This window comes from Nelumbo nucifera, chromosome 4 (genome assembly GCF_055504915.1).
Source record: "Nelumbo nucifera cultivar China Antique chromosome 4, China Antique-T2T, whole genome shotgun sequence".
NCBI lineage: Eukaryota > Viridiplantae > Streptophyta > Magnoliopsida > Proteales > Nelumbonaceae > Nelumbo > Nelumbo nucifera.
This window is the reverse complement of record NC_142652.1, coordinates 85,186,749-85,203,317: the sequence shown is the minus strand read 5'-3', so window position 1 is coordinate 85,203,317 and position 16,569 is coordinate 85,186,749. Positions and strand designations below refer to the sequence as shown.

Sequence of the window (16,569 nt, the reverse complement as noted above, 5' to 3'; positions counted from 1 at the left end):
TCTATACTTGTATTGGAGAGATATTTCGAATAGAGGGTGGGATGTGGCTGTGAGATCGGTGTGTGGCGCGCTAGTTAGCAGGCTGAACTACCGAAGTAAACAAAACCAAATCGAATCTTTTTTACTCCTAAGGAGTCCTGTGTTTCTTCCACGCCGTTAGATGGTCCATCCAAGATTTTATCCATATCAACCCGACCCAATCCAACGGCTGGGGCTTGGTCTATAGAATTCTCAACATCTTCCCTTAGCGGATACGACTCTATCTGCATCATTTTTACCTTATCACATTCATGAAAAGACAAATTAACCCTCTTCAACGATCAATAACCCAAAGCCGAGTCAAATATGTCTCTGTCTTAAAATCAAAAGCCAGGCCTTCTGCTCCATTTCGGCATTTCGTCCGTGCAATTCAGAAGTTCAATTTCAACGCAGCGAAACTTCAATTTCTTTTAAATTTTGTTTAAAAGGTTTGGGGAATTTTATTTCGCTGTTTTTTTTGAAGTAATTTCGGAATCTGTCTCTGTTGTTTTCTCATCATTAACATGGTGGATTGTTTTTCTTTAGCTCATATGTTTTTTCCCCTATTTTTGACAGTGCTGTTTCGTATAAATTTCAGTACTTCGATTTTAGTTTCGACAGTTCAAAACCCTAATCCTGGGATCAGCCGAAAAGGCTATTCATTTGGAGACCACCAACAGCTCATAAGGGTTTCAAAAACCCTTACTGCTTCCAATCTACTTACGTGTTTCATTTGATTTTGTTCTGGTGTTAAAGTTCAATTTTATGCTTATTTTTTTTTGATGAATACTTCAATTTTATGCTTATTGAAAAGCTTTCTATCTCATTTCCGAATCGGTTGAAGATAGATGCCTGGCTTTGATATATTCCTGTTTTATTATTGTTGCCCCTGTTCTTATTGTTATGTTCCTTTTCTCTGTTTTGCAGATTCATATAGTTACAAAGCATTTGTTAATAAGACTTGCAGCTGCCATTGATTCAATTTCGATATTGAGGTATTTTCTTGGTAATATTATTAATAATGTTGAGCTTTGAAATGCAACTTGACGAAAACATGTTTCATTTATTCATCACAAAAGAAAAAGAAATGCAACTTGACGAACCAAACCTGATCGACTACTAATATGGAATTTGTTTATTTTTATTTTTCATTTTTTCCTTCTCCTTTTTCGAGTTTGCAAAGAAAACACAGTTTTTCACGTATTACAATCCGAGATGAAATTGTTTTTGAATAACGCTAAATGATACGAGTTAACAAAAAGTAACTTACATGACTGAAATGTTTCTAGCAAATAAAGGGAATAAATGAGGTACAGTGGACTCTACTAATATGAAATGACCTTCAAATTGTACTGCATTGATCACACACATACATTGGGGCCATTGTTTGATGTAATGGTAAAATCTTGGGCTGATAAGCATTGATTCAGATCCCTAGGTTTGTCCATAACAGTTATGGATAATGATGGGTGAGGTAACATAGGCAATCAAGGATATAAGCATGGCAACAATTATTTCTTTCATTATTTTATTATCTTCTTTCCAAATGAAAGAGGAAAGATTATATGGAGGTCTAGCAGAGCTGCTGTTTTGCAGTTCTTTTTGGAAGGAGAGGAATGCTAGTGTCTTTCAAGACAAGAAGATTCAGCTAGAAGTGTTGATGGACTTAAATTTGAGAATGGATAATTTGATCATCATTAGAAATTGAGTTTGCTAATTTTTCTGTGGATGGTTCATTGAAAGGATGGCAAGAGATTTCAAAATCCTCCACTATAAGTCAGATTAATGTGCAGAACTGGTCTCCCTTCCCAGGGAGCTATTAAGTTAAACTTTGATGTCTGCTCTCTGAGAAATCCAGGGATAAGCGGTCCTTTTAGAGATTCAAATGTAAATGTTTTTTTTTTTAACGTATACTCAAGTTTGGTTGGTCATGGCATTACCATAAGAGAAGAACTTGTTAGAGGGGCTGAAACCAGTGTTGCATGGACTTGGATAATGGAATCAAAATCCAACACGTGTCTGGAAGTCTTGATAAGGAAAAAAAATCAAAGACTCATGAACATATCCATAAAAATTTATAAACTATTAAAACAGTCCATGCTTCTTTGTTCCCACTTCTAACATTACATTACCTATAAAATTTATCTGTTATTTAGTAACAGTTTCTGGAAAAATGGCATTCATTGCGTATATTAGCAATTTATTTTTGCCACATAAGCAAGTAGATAAAATAACATGTTATTTTGAATGTCCATTAAGAATCCATGGAGTGTCAGAATCCGAAACTTACCTATGAAAATATCCCTTCTAGAGCAATTAATTTAAAATAGAAAGATCTAACCATGAAAAAATCCCTCGGACCTACTGTGCAGTTTTTTATCTGGATCTCCAGTGAAGATCCTATCTGCTGTATTTGGGCTAACAGTTTGACAGAGCAATGACTTTCCAATTACAAGCAAACTTTAGGCCTGAATATAATAGGACTCCATTTCTGATGTTTCTCATTCCATTTGTCCAGTGAAGCCCTGCACTTTTCTTCTTCTTGGTTGATAATTTGAAGCCCTGCAACTTAGGTGATTCCTTAAATCTAGTTATAGGATAAGGGATGAGGAAATGCAAACAAGCATATCACTTCTAATAGAAAGTGATGCTTTAGTTTTCTAATTACAGTAGGAAGCTCTAGAGGATTTTATTTTGATAGTAATTTGATGGGTTGACTCACCTAGATTTCGTGAAGAAGGTTGAGGATGGTGGAGAGAAGACCCAAGGGGGGTGAAGTGGAAAGGTGTAAGATTTCACAGAAAACTAAAAAGATATGGAAACTGAAAAGAGAGTTGGATGAAGCCATTTTGAGAGAAGAAATTTCTTGGAGGTAGAAGTCTAGATATAAGTGGCTTAAGGAAGGAGATGGGAACACTAAATTTTTTCATGAACTAGCCAATGGAAGGAGAAGGAAAAACCTAGTATCCAAACTGTGAGTGGATGGACGACTAGTCCTTGATTCCCAAGAGAGGATAACCAATTGTTTTGTTGACTATTTCAAATCCATCTTAAGTAGGCCCCTTGGACCTAGTGTGGAGTTGGAAGGTATGACCTTGCAGAGGCTTCCAGAAGAGAGTAGAAGCTAGTTGGAAAGGGATTTTGAGGAGGAAGAAATTAGAAAAGCTGTTTTCTCCATGAACAGATCTAAAGCATCAGGGCCAGACGGTTTTACAATGGCTTTATTTCAAGATTGTTGGAACATAGTCAAAGAAGGTTTTATTGAGGTCTTCAAGGATTTTGAGGATAATTCAGTGATTAGTCATGGAATTAATGCTACTTTTTCAGCCTTAATTCCCAAGAAGAAAGTGGCCAAGCATCCAAAGGACTTTAGACCTATTAGTTTGGTGACTAGTGTATACAAGATTGTGGCTAAGATAAAAAAGGTGCTTCCTTGTCTTATCAGCCAAGCCCAAGGAGCTTTTGTTTAGGGGAGACAAATAGTAGATCGGATTTTAATAGCAAATGAGTGTGTAGAGGAGATGAGGAGATCGGGTCATCAAGGTTATGTTTGTAAATTAAGTCTTGAAAAGGCCTATGACCTAGTGGATTGGGGATTCTTATTACTTGTACTAAGGAAGTGTGGGCTTGGGGATAGATGGTGCAAATGGATAAACGGTTGCCTTCCCTCTTGCCATTACTCCATCTAGTCAATGAGGTAGTTAATGGTTTTTTCCCAGCTAGTGGGGATTTGAGACAAGGTGTTCCCATGTCACCTTTCCTATTCACTTTAGTTGCCAATGCTTTTAGTAGACTCTTCTCAGAAGCAGATAGGGCCAGATCTTTAAGAGGGTGGACAATAGGTAGAGATAGAGTTTTAGTAACCCATCTTCAATTTTTAGATGACATAATAATCTTTTGTGGAGGTTGTGATCTGATGGAGGTGAGGAATTTGAAGGATAATTCACTTTGAGAGGGCCTCAAATTTGAAGATGAATTTTGAGAAGAGCTGTGTTGTGGGAATACATTTGAACAGAGAAGAGATGGAGTCTATAGCAGCCTCGTTAGAATGCACTTGGTCTTAGTGTCCTCTATCCTACCTAGGACTTTCCTTAGGTGCAAGTCTAAAGGAAAGTAGGTTCTGGAACTCGGTGGTGGAAAAATTCGAGAAAAGATTGGCAGCTTGGAAGAGAAACTATATTTCCTTGGGGGGTAGAGTTACTTTGATTAAAGCAACTTTAGCCAACTTGCCATTATACTTCCTGTCAGTCTTTAGAATTTCTAAAAGTGAGGCAAAGGGTGTCAAGACTGTTGGAACAGGCCAACAGAAGGCAGTTAGTTAGTTTTACAAGAGGAGGCCACATCAGCTCAACTAACCAGCCACTTGTAATAACCGCCATCTACTTGTAACAACTGCCACCCAATTGGACTGTCAAGACTGTTGGAACAGACCAACAGAAGGCAGTTAGTCAGTTACAAGAAGAGGCCACATCAGCAGCCACTTGTCACAACTGCCATCCACTTGTAACAGCTGTAACAGTCAAGATTGTAACACTATAAGTAGTAGAGCCAAAAAGGAATAAAGGAGGACTCTTTCAGCATTAGACTCTCTCTCTCTGTTTTCCTCTCTCTTCTTCCAAGAATTCAGGAGGTTGGCCCCTCGAAGAGCCCTGAGTTAGGCATGTTCCTAACAATTTGGTATCAGAGCTAGCATGACCAACACAAGAAACACATCAGTAGACACCCGAGTGGATCAGATGGAAGTCGAGATCCATCGAATGTCTTCAGATCTCAAAGAAATGAAGGAAAGCTTCACTGCTCTCCTCCATCGACTGGAGCAGGGGGCAACAAACATTGACAGAGGAAGCCCCGAAGAGCGCAGCAATGAAAACAGTCGCAGAACAGGGGCGACAACACGAATAGCCAAAATCGACTTCCCTATATTCTCAGGCGGCGACCCAACCCCCTGGATTCTCAGAGCAGAAAGGTATTTCGATTACCATGAAACACCGGGACAGGATAGGGTAGCTCTGGCTTCTGCGTATCTTGAAGGGGAAGCTATCCTCTGGTTTCAATGGTACCGAAGGGGGCACCCCCGTCAAACCTCGGCAGACTCACGGACGCCATGATTGTCCGTTTTGGATCATCTGGGTTCGAAGATCTTGATGAAAACTTGGCAAAACTGCAGCAGGTGGGATCAGTAAAAGAATACTAGATGGAGTTTGAAAGGCTGGCCGTGAGAGTCCAAGGATGAACTGAGAAGGCGCTGGTGGGAAGCTTCGTCGGCGGCCTAAATGAAGAATTGCGACTGGAAGTGAAGGCGACGCAGCCCACTTCTGTCATCAATGCGGTAGCACTAGCAAGATTGTATGAGGACAAGTTCAGCCTAGCAAGAAAGGTGCAGCGACCATGGGGTCCAGAAGCAAGAAGGGAGCAAGAAAAGACAACAGCACCAGACAAGGAGGAAGGAGTACTGGGCCCAGGCCCACTGGTTCCTTTCAAACGGCTGACTTGGGCAGAGATGCAAGCCCGTAGAGACAAAGGTCTCTGTTACAACTGCGAAGAGAAATTTGGGCCGGGCCATCGCTGCAAGAAACAACAAGCGTTTCTCCTCCAAACAGATGCCGAAGAGGAAGATAACATCCCCGGTTGCGGAGAATCTAACCCAGGTTGGGAAATACAATCCAATGGCACGCCTGAAATATCCTTACAAGCCCTTATGGGACTTGTGTTTCCTCAAACAATGAGTTGCAGGGCTGATTCTAGGGCGCCAAGTGTCAATCCTCATAGACAGTGGCAGCTCCCTTAACTTCATAATCCAAGTCTTGGTAGATAAAATGGGACTTCCGGTTCAGCCAACAACAGCCTTTACGGTTCATGTGGCCAATGGTAACAACCTCTCTTGCAATGGCATTTGCATGAGCCTACCACTAAAGATTCAGGGTCATCAGTTTGTGGTGGACCTATATCCTCTCCATTTCAGTGGAGCAGACGTGGTGCTAGGCATTCAATGGTTAAGGCAGCTAGGACCCGTGGTCTGTGACTGGGCCCGTCTCACCATGGACTTCACATCAGGAAACTCTACAGTCCATCTACAAGGGCAAACATGCAAGGGCCCAAGGCCCATCAGTCTTGCAACACTGACAAAGCAAAGAGGAGACCCAGATCAGCCCATATTCATGCACATGGACTCAAACTTTCCTACTTAGATCTGCAATCAAATTTCCTGCATTAGACCTTGAGGGCAAGGTCACTCTAAAGAAAGGGGGGATTGTCAAGACTGTTGGAACAGACCTACAGAAGGCAGTTAGTTAGTTTTACAAGAGGAGGCCACATCAGCTCCACTAACCAACCACTTGTAATAACCAACATCCACTTGTAACAACTGCCACCCAATTGGACTGTCAAGACTGTTGGAACAGACCAACAGAAGGCAGTTAGTCAGTTACAAGAAGAGGCCACATCAGCAGCCACTTGTCACAACTGCCATCCACTTGTAACAGCTGTAACAGTCAAGATTGTAACACTATAAGTAGTAGAGCCAACAAGGAATAAATGAGGACTCTTTCAGCATTAGACTCTCTCTCTCTCTCTGTTTTCCTCTCTCTTCTTCCAAGAATTCAGGAGGTTGGCCCCTCGAAGAGCCCTGAGTTAGGCAGGTTCCTAACGAAGAGGTTGGAAAAACTGATGAGGGACTTTTTATGAGAACCTAGGGAAGAGAAAAAAGATCACTTGATTAGGTGGGATGTGGTGAGTCAAAGCAAAAAAGGAGGCCTAGGCTTAGGGAATGTGGTGAATAAGAATGAAGTTCTTTTAGATAAGTGGCTTTGGAGGTGGCCCCTGGAGAGGGAGAGGTTGTGGCATGAAGTAGTGAAGAGTATCCACGGCTGTTTTGAATCAGGTTGGGACGCGAGGGTATCTCGAAAGGCTTTGCTCACAACACCTTGGAAGGCTATTTCTGGCATTCTCCCCAAATTCTTCAGATTTGTAAGGTTAATGCTTGTTCTGGAAACTCCATTCTTTTTTGGGAAGATATTTGGGTGAGCACTCAACCCAAATATTTGGGTGAGCACTCAACCCCTAAAAGACCGTTTCCCTTCTCTCTATTCCATCTCCCTCTTTAAAAAGAAACCCATTTCATGGTTCCTTTCCCCCCGTTTCACCCTTTGGCTTTAAACTGGGATTTTGGGTTTCAAAGAGGGTTAAGGGATGAAGAATTTCTTTGTGCTTCAGAGCTCTTCTTGCTTCTAGACTTGGTGTGTTTGGACCCCCTAACCCAGATAAAAGGGTTTGGTCTCTAGCCCCGGTTGGCTCCTTCAGCTCTTCTTGCTTCTTTCTTTAAAGCCCTTTGCTCCAACCCCTCCTCTCAGGTCTTCCCTGTTAAAGAGGTTTGGTCAAGGCCAATCCCTAAAATAGTAGTGTTCCATTGGGAAGCCTAGTATGGTAAGATTAATACTGTGGAAAACTTGCAAAAGAAGAAACCTTATATGTGTTTGTCCCCAAATTGGTGCTTTATGTGTAAAGTGAAGGGTGAGGACTGTAACCATTTGCTGATATCATGCTCTTTTGCTGCCAATATTTGGAATTGGGTTGTTTCATTATTTGGGTGCAGGTGTAACTTGCCCTCCAAAGTAAAGTTACTGTTCACTCCAGCTGCCTTTGGGAGATTGACAAAAATAGGGAAGCTAATGTAGATATGCATCAGAGCCGCTACCTTGTGGACATTATGGGAGGAGAGAAATGCTAGAATATTTCAAGAAAAGGAAAGAAGTCTTGCTGAAATCAAAGAATGCATAATGACAAGGACAGTCTTGTGGCTGAAATCTTCACACTTGTTGGCATATTACTCCTTTGATGACTTAACGAGAAACTGTGCAGCAGTAGCTTCTACAATCTCCACAAAGAACAGCTGACAAATTGAACGGAAACCCCCACTGGATGGAGTGGTAAAATTGAATTTTGATGGTAGCTGCCAAGGTAACCCAAGGCCATCCGGAATAGGAGGGATTCTGAGAGACAAAGACAGCAACATGTCTTTATTTTCAGGACCAGTGGGTGTTGGTGATTTTGTAAGGGCAGAGATACTAGCAGCGGTACAAGGTATACAGATGGCCAGTCAACTTGGAGTGAGCAATTTGATAGTAGAAGGGGATTCGAAGTTAGTAGTGGGCTGGATGACAAGTCCAGAAATAACTTGTTGGGGTTACAGGGATCTGTTAAAGAAAGTTAAATGGTTGACAAGAAATATGATAGTCAGGTTTCAGTGGGTGAGCAGATCAGCAAATGCAACGGCTGATTCTCTGGCCAAGCAAGGGGTGTCAAGGGGAGATCTGTTTTGGGCTACTTTGTAATTGTGTTTCAGGCTTGTGTATGTTTAGTGTTTATGGTTCAGTCCTCGGGGGAGGTAACACCTCGTGCCTCCTCCTAGGCTGACTGTACTTTCATTATTTGAAAGTATAGTTTTCTTGAATTCAGGGTGTACAGTTTGCATTGAATTTACTAACTAGCCTACATTTGTATAGTTTTCTTGCATCCATCTTTCATAGGTAGGGTCATCCTCCTTGGGTTCCTTCTTAGTCATAGTGATGTACCCCCATTTCCCTTTATTGCGGACATGGATTTTAATTGATTGGTACCATGCCAGATAATTGGTTCTATCCAAACTTCACTGTGGTCACTACCCCTAACAAAGTCTCCTCTGACCTTCCTTGGCCAAACCTAGAGTTTGTAGGTTGTTTTGTTTCACCTCCAGTTTGCTCCATTAGCTAATGGAGCTGAATTGCTAATGGATGAGATAGTTATGCAATGAAATATTTAGGGGTGAAGCAGTCATCTCAAAATGTCATTCGACAATTATAAATCGTAATTAAGGGGCTTGCTTTCTACTTATTTACTTAGTCACTGAAAGACAAATTGATAAGGCTTGCCTGCTGGAAAGGGAATTACCTATTGATGGGTGGGAGAATTATTTTGATCAAATCAACATTAGCAAATCTGCCAGTTTACTTCCTTTCAGCCTTTAGGATGCCTGTGGGGATTTGTAGAAGGCTAGAGAAGGTAATGGGGGACTTTTTATGGGAACCTGGTGAGGAGAGGAGGGATCATAGGGTGGGATGGGAAGTGGTGATTAGAAGTAAGAAGTTAGGGGGTCTAGGAATTGGGAATATTCAGAAGAGGAATAAAGCCTTACTGGGTAAGTGGCTGTGGAGATTTCCGGTGGACAAAGACAAACTGTGGACAAAAGTGATAAAGAGCATTCACGGGCTGACGACAGATAGTTGGGATGCTGGAATTTCGGTTAGAGCTTCAACAACAACACCTTGGAAAGCCATCCATTGCCATTCTTCCTTGTTTTCTACCCTTTGTCAGGTACAATTTGTGTTTTGGAAATATGGTGAGATTTTGGGAGCATGTGTGGGTGGGGGAGACACCTCTTAAAGATCAATTTCCTTCCCTTTTCTCCCTTTCTAGGTACAAAACCTTAACAGCCTCTTCTTTAGTTTCTTCTGTTGGCCCAGGACTTCAGATTAATTGGGATTTGGGTTTTAGACGAGGCCTTAGAGATTCTGAGATGGATTTTCTGTGGTCCTTGATTCAGGTTATCCAAAAGGTTTTTTTTAGATCCGATTAAGGAGGATTCCCGAATTTGGACCCTCTGTTCTTCTGGCTCTTTCAGTTGTGCCTCCTTTTTCAGTGCCCTGGCCCACTCTTCTGTTGCTTTTGCCTCACCCTTCCCTTCTAATGAAGTGTAGGGAAGACCGGTCCCACCTATGGTTGGAGCACTCTGTTGGGAAATAGCTTTGGAAAGAATTAATACCTGCGATCTTCAAAAAAAGAAGCCTTTTTGGTGCTTGTCCCCGCACTGGTGTACCCTTTGTAAAGCTGATGGTGAGTCTTGTTCTCATTTACTTATATCCTGCCCTTTTATTTCTTCTATTTGGGAGTGGTTTCTCTCTTTATTTGGTTGCAGGTGGACTTCTCCACCAAGCATTCGTAGCCTCTTCACCTATGCAGTTGGTTGCTGGATCAAAAAGAGGGGAAAAATATTGTGGAGATATACTAAGGCAGCAGTTTGTTGGACGATTTGGGATGAAAAGAACCAAAGGATATTTGCTGAAAAAGAAAGAAGTAGGGACACAATTATAGAAGTAATTTCATTGAGGGTAGCACAATGGGTAAAACAATAAATCTCTTTGAGGATGTTTCAATAGAGACCATCATGAATAATTGGCAGGAGATAGCAGTCTCGGCTTCCAGTAGACTGAATGTCCTTCTGACATGGACCCCTCCGATGGAAGGCTTTATCAAACTCAACTTTGATGGGAGCAGTGAAGGAAACCCAGGGCCATCAGGGGTTGGTGGTGTGTTCAGAACAGAGACAGGTTCAGTTATAGCTCTTTTTTCTGGACCAATTGGAGTTGGAGACTCTTTGAGAGCTGAGATTCAGGCCCTCCTGGAGGGGTAAAAAGGGCTAAGGAGTTGAATATAAAGAAGTTGACTATTGAAGGTGATTCGCAAGTGGTAATTGGTTGGATAGAGAAGGCAAACGACGGGTTATGAAAAAAGGCATTTCAAGTGGCTAACCCAAGGAATGGATGTGTGTGTTTGGTGGGTTAAAAGATGTGCTAATTCATTTGCAGATGCTTTGGCCAAACAGGGGGTGGGAAGAAGTCATTTGTTTTGGGCTACCATGTAATCGTATTGTTGGGGGGGGGGTGGTAAGAGGGTTTACCTCCCCCCACATTTGTATTTTAATCTTCTTATAATTTAATGAAAGTTTCCTGTTACTGATATAAAAAAGACAAATTGATAAGTAATTGAACTAATCCAATTCAGCAGTTATGAAGTGACCCTTAAGAGTGGTTAATGCCAGCCTTTTCTCCCCACTTAAGTTAGGAGGATCATCTGGCACATTATGGAAACTTTTCTTGGATGGTCATTAAACATGTTATGGCAACTTCTTATGTGCCAAGGGCCAAGTGTTGGGCACAATTTCCAAGTTGAGATACAGGTCGACCAATTGGTTTTAAGGTTTTTTGCCAACACTGTAAACTGTTAAAAGGATGATAAGAAGTGGTTTGTCCTTTCCCTCGTATTGTTTGCACTACTTTTAATTTTTAATAGTATTATGCTGGAATTTTTTTTTTGTTTGCACTCATTCATGTTCAATTTAATTATGTTTTGTCATTATTCTTTAGAAAATGGCGCAAGAAAAAAACTAACCATAGATTTTACTTTTCATTCATATGCAGTAACATATTTACCCAGTGATAATTACATTGTCCAATCCAGTCATGTACAAGAGGATTGGGCCCAGTGCATCAATGAAACCCATATCATACCATTTTGATGGACTGAAGTTTACCAAAAATTGCTTGTCAGACAATTCATTTGGGATTAGCTAAATTTGCACCAGTATGATTGTGTAATTTAACAAATATAGAACCACAAAACTTCTTTGTCTGTTTCTGTGTCAAGTGTTTGATTGAACTTGGTATACAATCATGATGCTGACAACCTCAATCTTATTCCATGCAGAGATTTTTGCGATGCACCGTGTTGGCAGTGCAGGGAACACGTCCAATTCAACCCGTCCTCGTAAGGAAAAGAGGTTAACGTATGTTCTAAGTGATGCTGATGACACAAAGGTGTGTATCTGTGTGTGTGTGTGTGTGGTTGGGTGGGAGAGAGGGACTTTCACTTTCTTTTTTTTGGAGGGTTTAAGGAAAGGACGATGAGTCTGTTCTCTGTATCTGTATTTAATATATTTGATCTTTTATCTGTTAGCCCTCTTCTATCATTTTCTTCATACATCTCAGGATGCTAATGTCCCTAAGGAACCCTGCTTAAATTGTCAGGAACAAATCATTCATGTATGGTCAGTCTCTTCCAAGATACAAAAGTAGCAGAAAAAATGTTATCGACAATCATATTGCAAACATGATTTTATTGTATCGATTGGATTTAATCTAAGATATGAATATCTTCACATCAATCATGCCGATATGCTTCCAAATATGTCTATTTGCAGCACTGTGCAGGCATAAATTGTTTAGCTGTATTAAAGGCATCTGCACCTGATGCCTGTGATTATCTATTTACTGGAAGCCGAGATGGGACTTTGAAGAGGTGGGCATTAACTGAAAATGCTGCTACCTGCTCTGCCACATTTGAATCTCATGTTGATTGGGTACTTTACTTTCCTATTCTTCATTCTCTTTCTTTTAGTATCTTATTGCATCTATGTATATTTGCATCTATACGTACTTCAAATTTCATTTGAATCTCATGTTGATTGGTTAATTTACTATAACTCATTTTCTCTTTTGATAGTTGACTTTAAATTTCATTGAGTAGAAATTACTATAAGTATGTAACACTGCCAAACAGCCCAGAAGGTGATAGCATTACCAACTCATTTTATATTATAGAGCTATGTGATATCCCAAACTCCTCTTAGTTCATTCATTACTACTACTCCTTAAATAACTTGTTTGTATTGACACCCTTCTTTGCCAAATCAGCAAAGCCATTTGCTGATCTATGAACCCAAGAAAATTAGATGTTCAATTTCCTTATTATTATTATTATTATTAAATCTCGCCCCTGGTGCTTCTACATTGGCAAGTTCCCTTACTGCCTCTCTCTCATCCTTCCCACTACTACTATCAAGTCCCCCTCCATGATCATGGTTGTGATGTCTAGAGATGCCCAATTTTATGTCATATAGGGGATAACAACTCTGCCGCTGTGGAGTTTCCAACATCTACTGGCCTGGAGATCATAGCTTTGATGTTGCCATAGTTGTTTCTAATAACTTCTCCAATACCTATAGGTCCTAGATTACCCAGATTGCATCCATCAAGATTTAACTTTTTTTTTTGATCAGCAAAAAAACTGAGAATTTTATTAAAAATAACTAAAATTTGATATTACAATACGTCCAAACAATCCCCACAAGGAACAAATGCGCCCAAAATAATTGTTGCCTGTTAACCCCTTGTTTTGCAAGAGTATCAGCCATCCCATTTGCAGTTCTCCTTACCCAGTTGAAAGTAATGTTCAGCTCCTGTTTTATGCTTTCTATTTCCCTAAACTCATGCCTATAGATCCATGGCGTGAGCTGTTTATTCTTTGTCCAAGAGATGATTAGCTTGGAATCCCCCTCTACTTCCAGCTGCTGAAAGTTTGCTTGTTTGGCAAGTCTTGAGCCTTGAAGTAGTGCCATCAGTTCTGCCTTTAGAGAGTCTCCCAACCCCAAGGGAAAAACATAGCCAATACTTTCCCTGTGCAGTCTCTAAAAACGCCTCCAATACCTGCCATTCCAGTGTTTCCCATGGAGCTCCCATCAAAATTTAACTGATTAGCACCAGTTTGAGGTGGATACCACTGGGTAGTCCTTAAGGGTTTTGGCATAGAAGAATACCCATCACCTTCTCCTAGAAATGACATCCATGGAGAAATTGTGAAAGAGCTTTTGAGTCTTGATATGGCATACTTTAATCACAATGTTTTAAAATCTCTCTTTTTTAGATCTTGCCTTATTCAAGAACCTTCCATTTCTTTCCCCTCAAATAGACCATAAAGCAGCTCTATAGCATGTCTCCACAGTATTCTCTCTCTCTCTCTCTCTCTCTCGCAAAAAAAAGTAGACTTAAAGCGGCTGGATCATAGTTGTCAAGGCAATGCCTAGGTGATAAGGTGCCCTTGGAGGCTCATCTTGCCTAATTGCCAAGCAGTTTTGTACATTGTGTTGTTAATTATATTCTTATTTTTTTGAGATTATAATTATAAAAATGGACATTATTAAAATGAAATATTCATTTTGTGTGTTTATATACTAATTTCTTTTTATTATTTTCTTATTTGTTAGGGTTTAATCAACATAGACATTGCTAAATGCTTTATTGAATCCTCAAAGACTTCAAAACCTGAATCAATAAGTAAGGAAGAACTTAAAATTTTGTCTATAATCAACACATTTTCTTCTTATTCTTCAACCTTATCTTTTTTTCTTTTCCTATAACAAAAATAAGGGTTTAACCCCTATATTTTTTTGAAATTTATTTTCTTTCTTCTTTTTCTTCTCATCAATATGTTGATTTCTTATACTTAAACATGAATTTTATACTTTTCTTATGAAAGTTATGGATAATTATTAAGGAAATATGGTTATGGAACCTAGGCAACTACCCTAGGATATATATTTTTTACATAAAATAGTCCATTGCCTAGGCAACGCCTAGGTGACAAGGTGCCCCCCTTGTCACCTAGACTTGGAAAGCTATGCTCTAAAGTTACGGCTCTTCATATAAGATATATAGACTTCCTAGTTCTTTGATTGATGTAACTGTATGTTTAATTAAATGGCTGTTTCTTTTTATATTTTTGATGTGTAGCTTAATGGTTTTATTGATTAAAATGAAAGAACATTATGTGCACCGATAATCTTGCATCCCAAGATTGGTCTAATCACAGTAGCCATTGTTTCTATTTTATGCCTGTACCAAGAAAGGTTATTTCTTTTATTGATAATAAACTATAACTGAAACTAAATAGACTCCCAAACATAGGTTTTTATGAAAACATGGATAGTCTGATGGACTGAAAGTCTGAAACTAAGACAGAATATACTTGAACAATACTCTGGTCTGTTTTTTGAACTTTATAACCTTGAAAATCTAGATTTCAATAGAATAAAATGAATAATTTGGATGGATTGTCTTACCATATTTCCACTTTTGAGTGATTTATATTGAGATAAACTTATTAGGCTAACACCATGATTTAAAATGATTTGGGTAATATAAACAGGAAGAATTTAGCACTGTTAGGTAAATGACTTTGGAGGTGGCCGTTGGAGAGGGACAGATTGTGGCATGAGGTGACAGCTAGCATACATGGCAGGCTGAACTCTGGATGGGATGCAGGATTTTCTTGATGGGTTACCCTTGCTTCATCTTGAAAGTTATTCATGGTATTCTTCATCAGTTTTTCAGTTTCATTAGGTATGATGTGTGTTTTGGGGAGGTTCTCAAATTTTGGGGAGATGTTTGGGTTGGTTCTTCGGCTCTTAAGGATTTGTTCTCAAGTGTTTCTCGCAATTTATTGTTCCTCTTTTTCTTCCTTTGAGTCATGATTGGAATTTTGGCTTCTGAAGAGGGTTGAGGGATGCCAAATTTGTCGAATTGAATGGGCTGTTGCAACTTCTTGAGTTTGTTTGCTTTGATCCTTCCAAACTAGATACACATATCTGGGTTCCTTGCCCAAAGGGTTAATTTTCTTGTGCTTCTTTCTTCAAGTCTCTTTGTTTGTCTTCTCCTTCTCAACCTTTCCTTGCTAAGAAAGTGGGCATTGGCCTATTTCTACCAAAATAGGAGCTTTTTGTTGGGAAGTGTACCATGGGAAGATCAACAATTTGTACATGTTACAAAAAAGAAGACCCTTCATGTGCTTATCCTCAAACTGGTGCACTCTATGTAAATCCAATGAAGAGAATTGTTACCACTTACTAATATCCTGGCCTTTTGCTGTAGATATATGGGAATGGCTATTCTCTTTGTTTGGATGTAGGTGGACCTTGCCAATGGAGGTAGACAAGCTTTTGGACCCTTCTACCTTTGTTTGGCCTAAAAGGAGGGGAAGGATTACGGAGAAGTGCTAGAGCGGTGATAATATGGTCTCTGTGGGAGGAAAGAAACAATAGAACCTTTTAAGGAAAGGAGAGAAGTAAAGAAGTGGTAAGAGACTGCATAATGATGATTGGTGAGGGTGATACATTGGATTAGGACCTTGGATTCTTTCTCGCATTTGTCTTTTGATGATATTAGGAGAAATTGGAAGTGGTGGCTAGAAGCTCCTCAAAAAACAAAAAAGAAAAGATTTTATGCAAATCCTTGATTGAAGACTTTGTTAAACTAAACTTTGATGGGAGCAATCAAGGCAACCTGGGCCCATTAGGCATAGGAGGGGTGTTGAGATGCAAAGAAGGAAATATCATTGCATTATTCTCTGGTCCTGTGGGAGTGCAGTGTTCCATTAGGGCAGAACAACTTGCTGCTATGAAAGGGGTACAGATTGCAAGTGAGTTGGACTTGATAAACGTGGAGATTGAGGGGGCTCAAAACTGGTGATAGGATGGTCGAAGGATCTAGAGTTTATGACCTGGTGCTTTAGGGATGAGATGAAGAAATTTAAATGGCTAACCAGAAACATGAATTTGAGAATACTTTGGTTTAGGAGAACAACTAATGCTATGACAGATGTGTTTGCTAAACAAGGGTTAAATAGGGATAATTTGTATTAGGCTTAGTTGTAATTGACTTTTGTAATTTGCTTCTTGTGTGAGAGGTAGCACCTCGTGTCTATGAAATCCCCTTAAACATTGCTTTGGAAAGAACATAGAAAATATGAGATTGGCTTGATGTCTATGGAATCCCCTTACATGTTTGGAGTGCTGAAATTTTTAGGGCAATCAAAAAAATGTTGGTGGATTCTAAGAAGCTGATTGTGAAAGCTAGTCCCAACTCCCAATGGGAGAATTAGGTGGGACCAACCGGCTTGGATAAGGGG

General features: G+C 39.9%; 1 protein-coding gene across 8 annotated transcripts in view; it reads left to right on the top strand.

Annotated features, from left to right (window-relative positions):
• Positions 1–319: 319 nt before the first annotated feature.
• Positions 320–16,569, top strand: part of LOC104585918 (uncharacterized) — a 73,996-nt gene continuing 57,746 nt past the window's right edge. Inside the window, exons 1-5 of one of the 8 annotated variants that reach the window (XM_010242966.3) lie at positions 320–467; positions 946–1,013; positions 11,536–11,645; positions 11,817–11,870; positions 12,029–12,187. In XM_010242966.3, coding sequence (XP_010241268.1) covers positions 11,547–11,645; positions 11,817–11,870; positions 12,029–12,187 — 312 coding nt within the window. In that variant the 5' untranslated portion in view covers positions 320–467; positions 946–1,013; positions 11,536–11,546. Of the gene's footprint in view, positions 546–597; positions 766–945; positions 1,014–11,535; positions 11,646–11,816; positions 11,871–12,028; positions 12,188–14,954; positions 14,975–16,569 lie in introns of those variants that run through there. The other 7 variants (XM_010242992.3, XM_019200550.2, XM_010242971.3 and 4 more) reach the window with 7 other exon arrangements.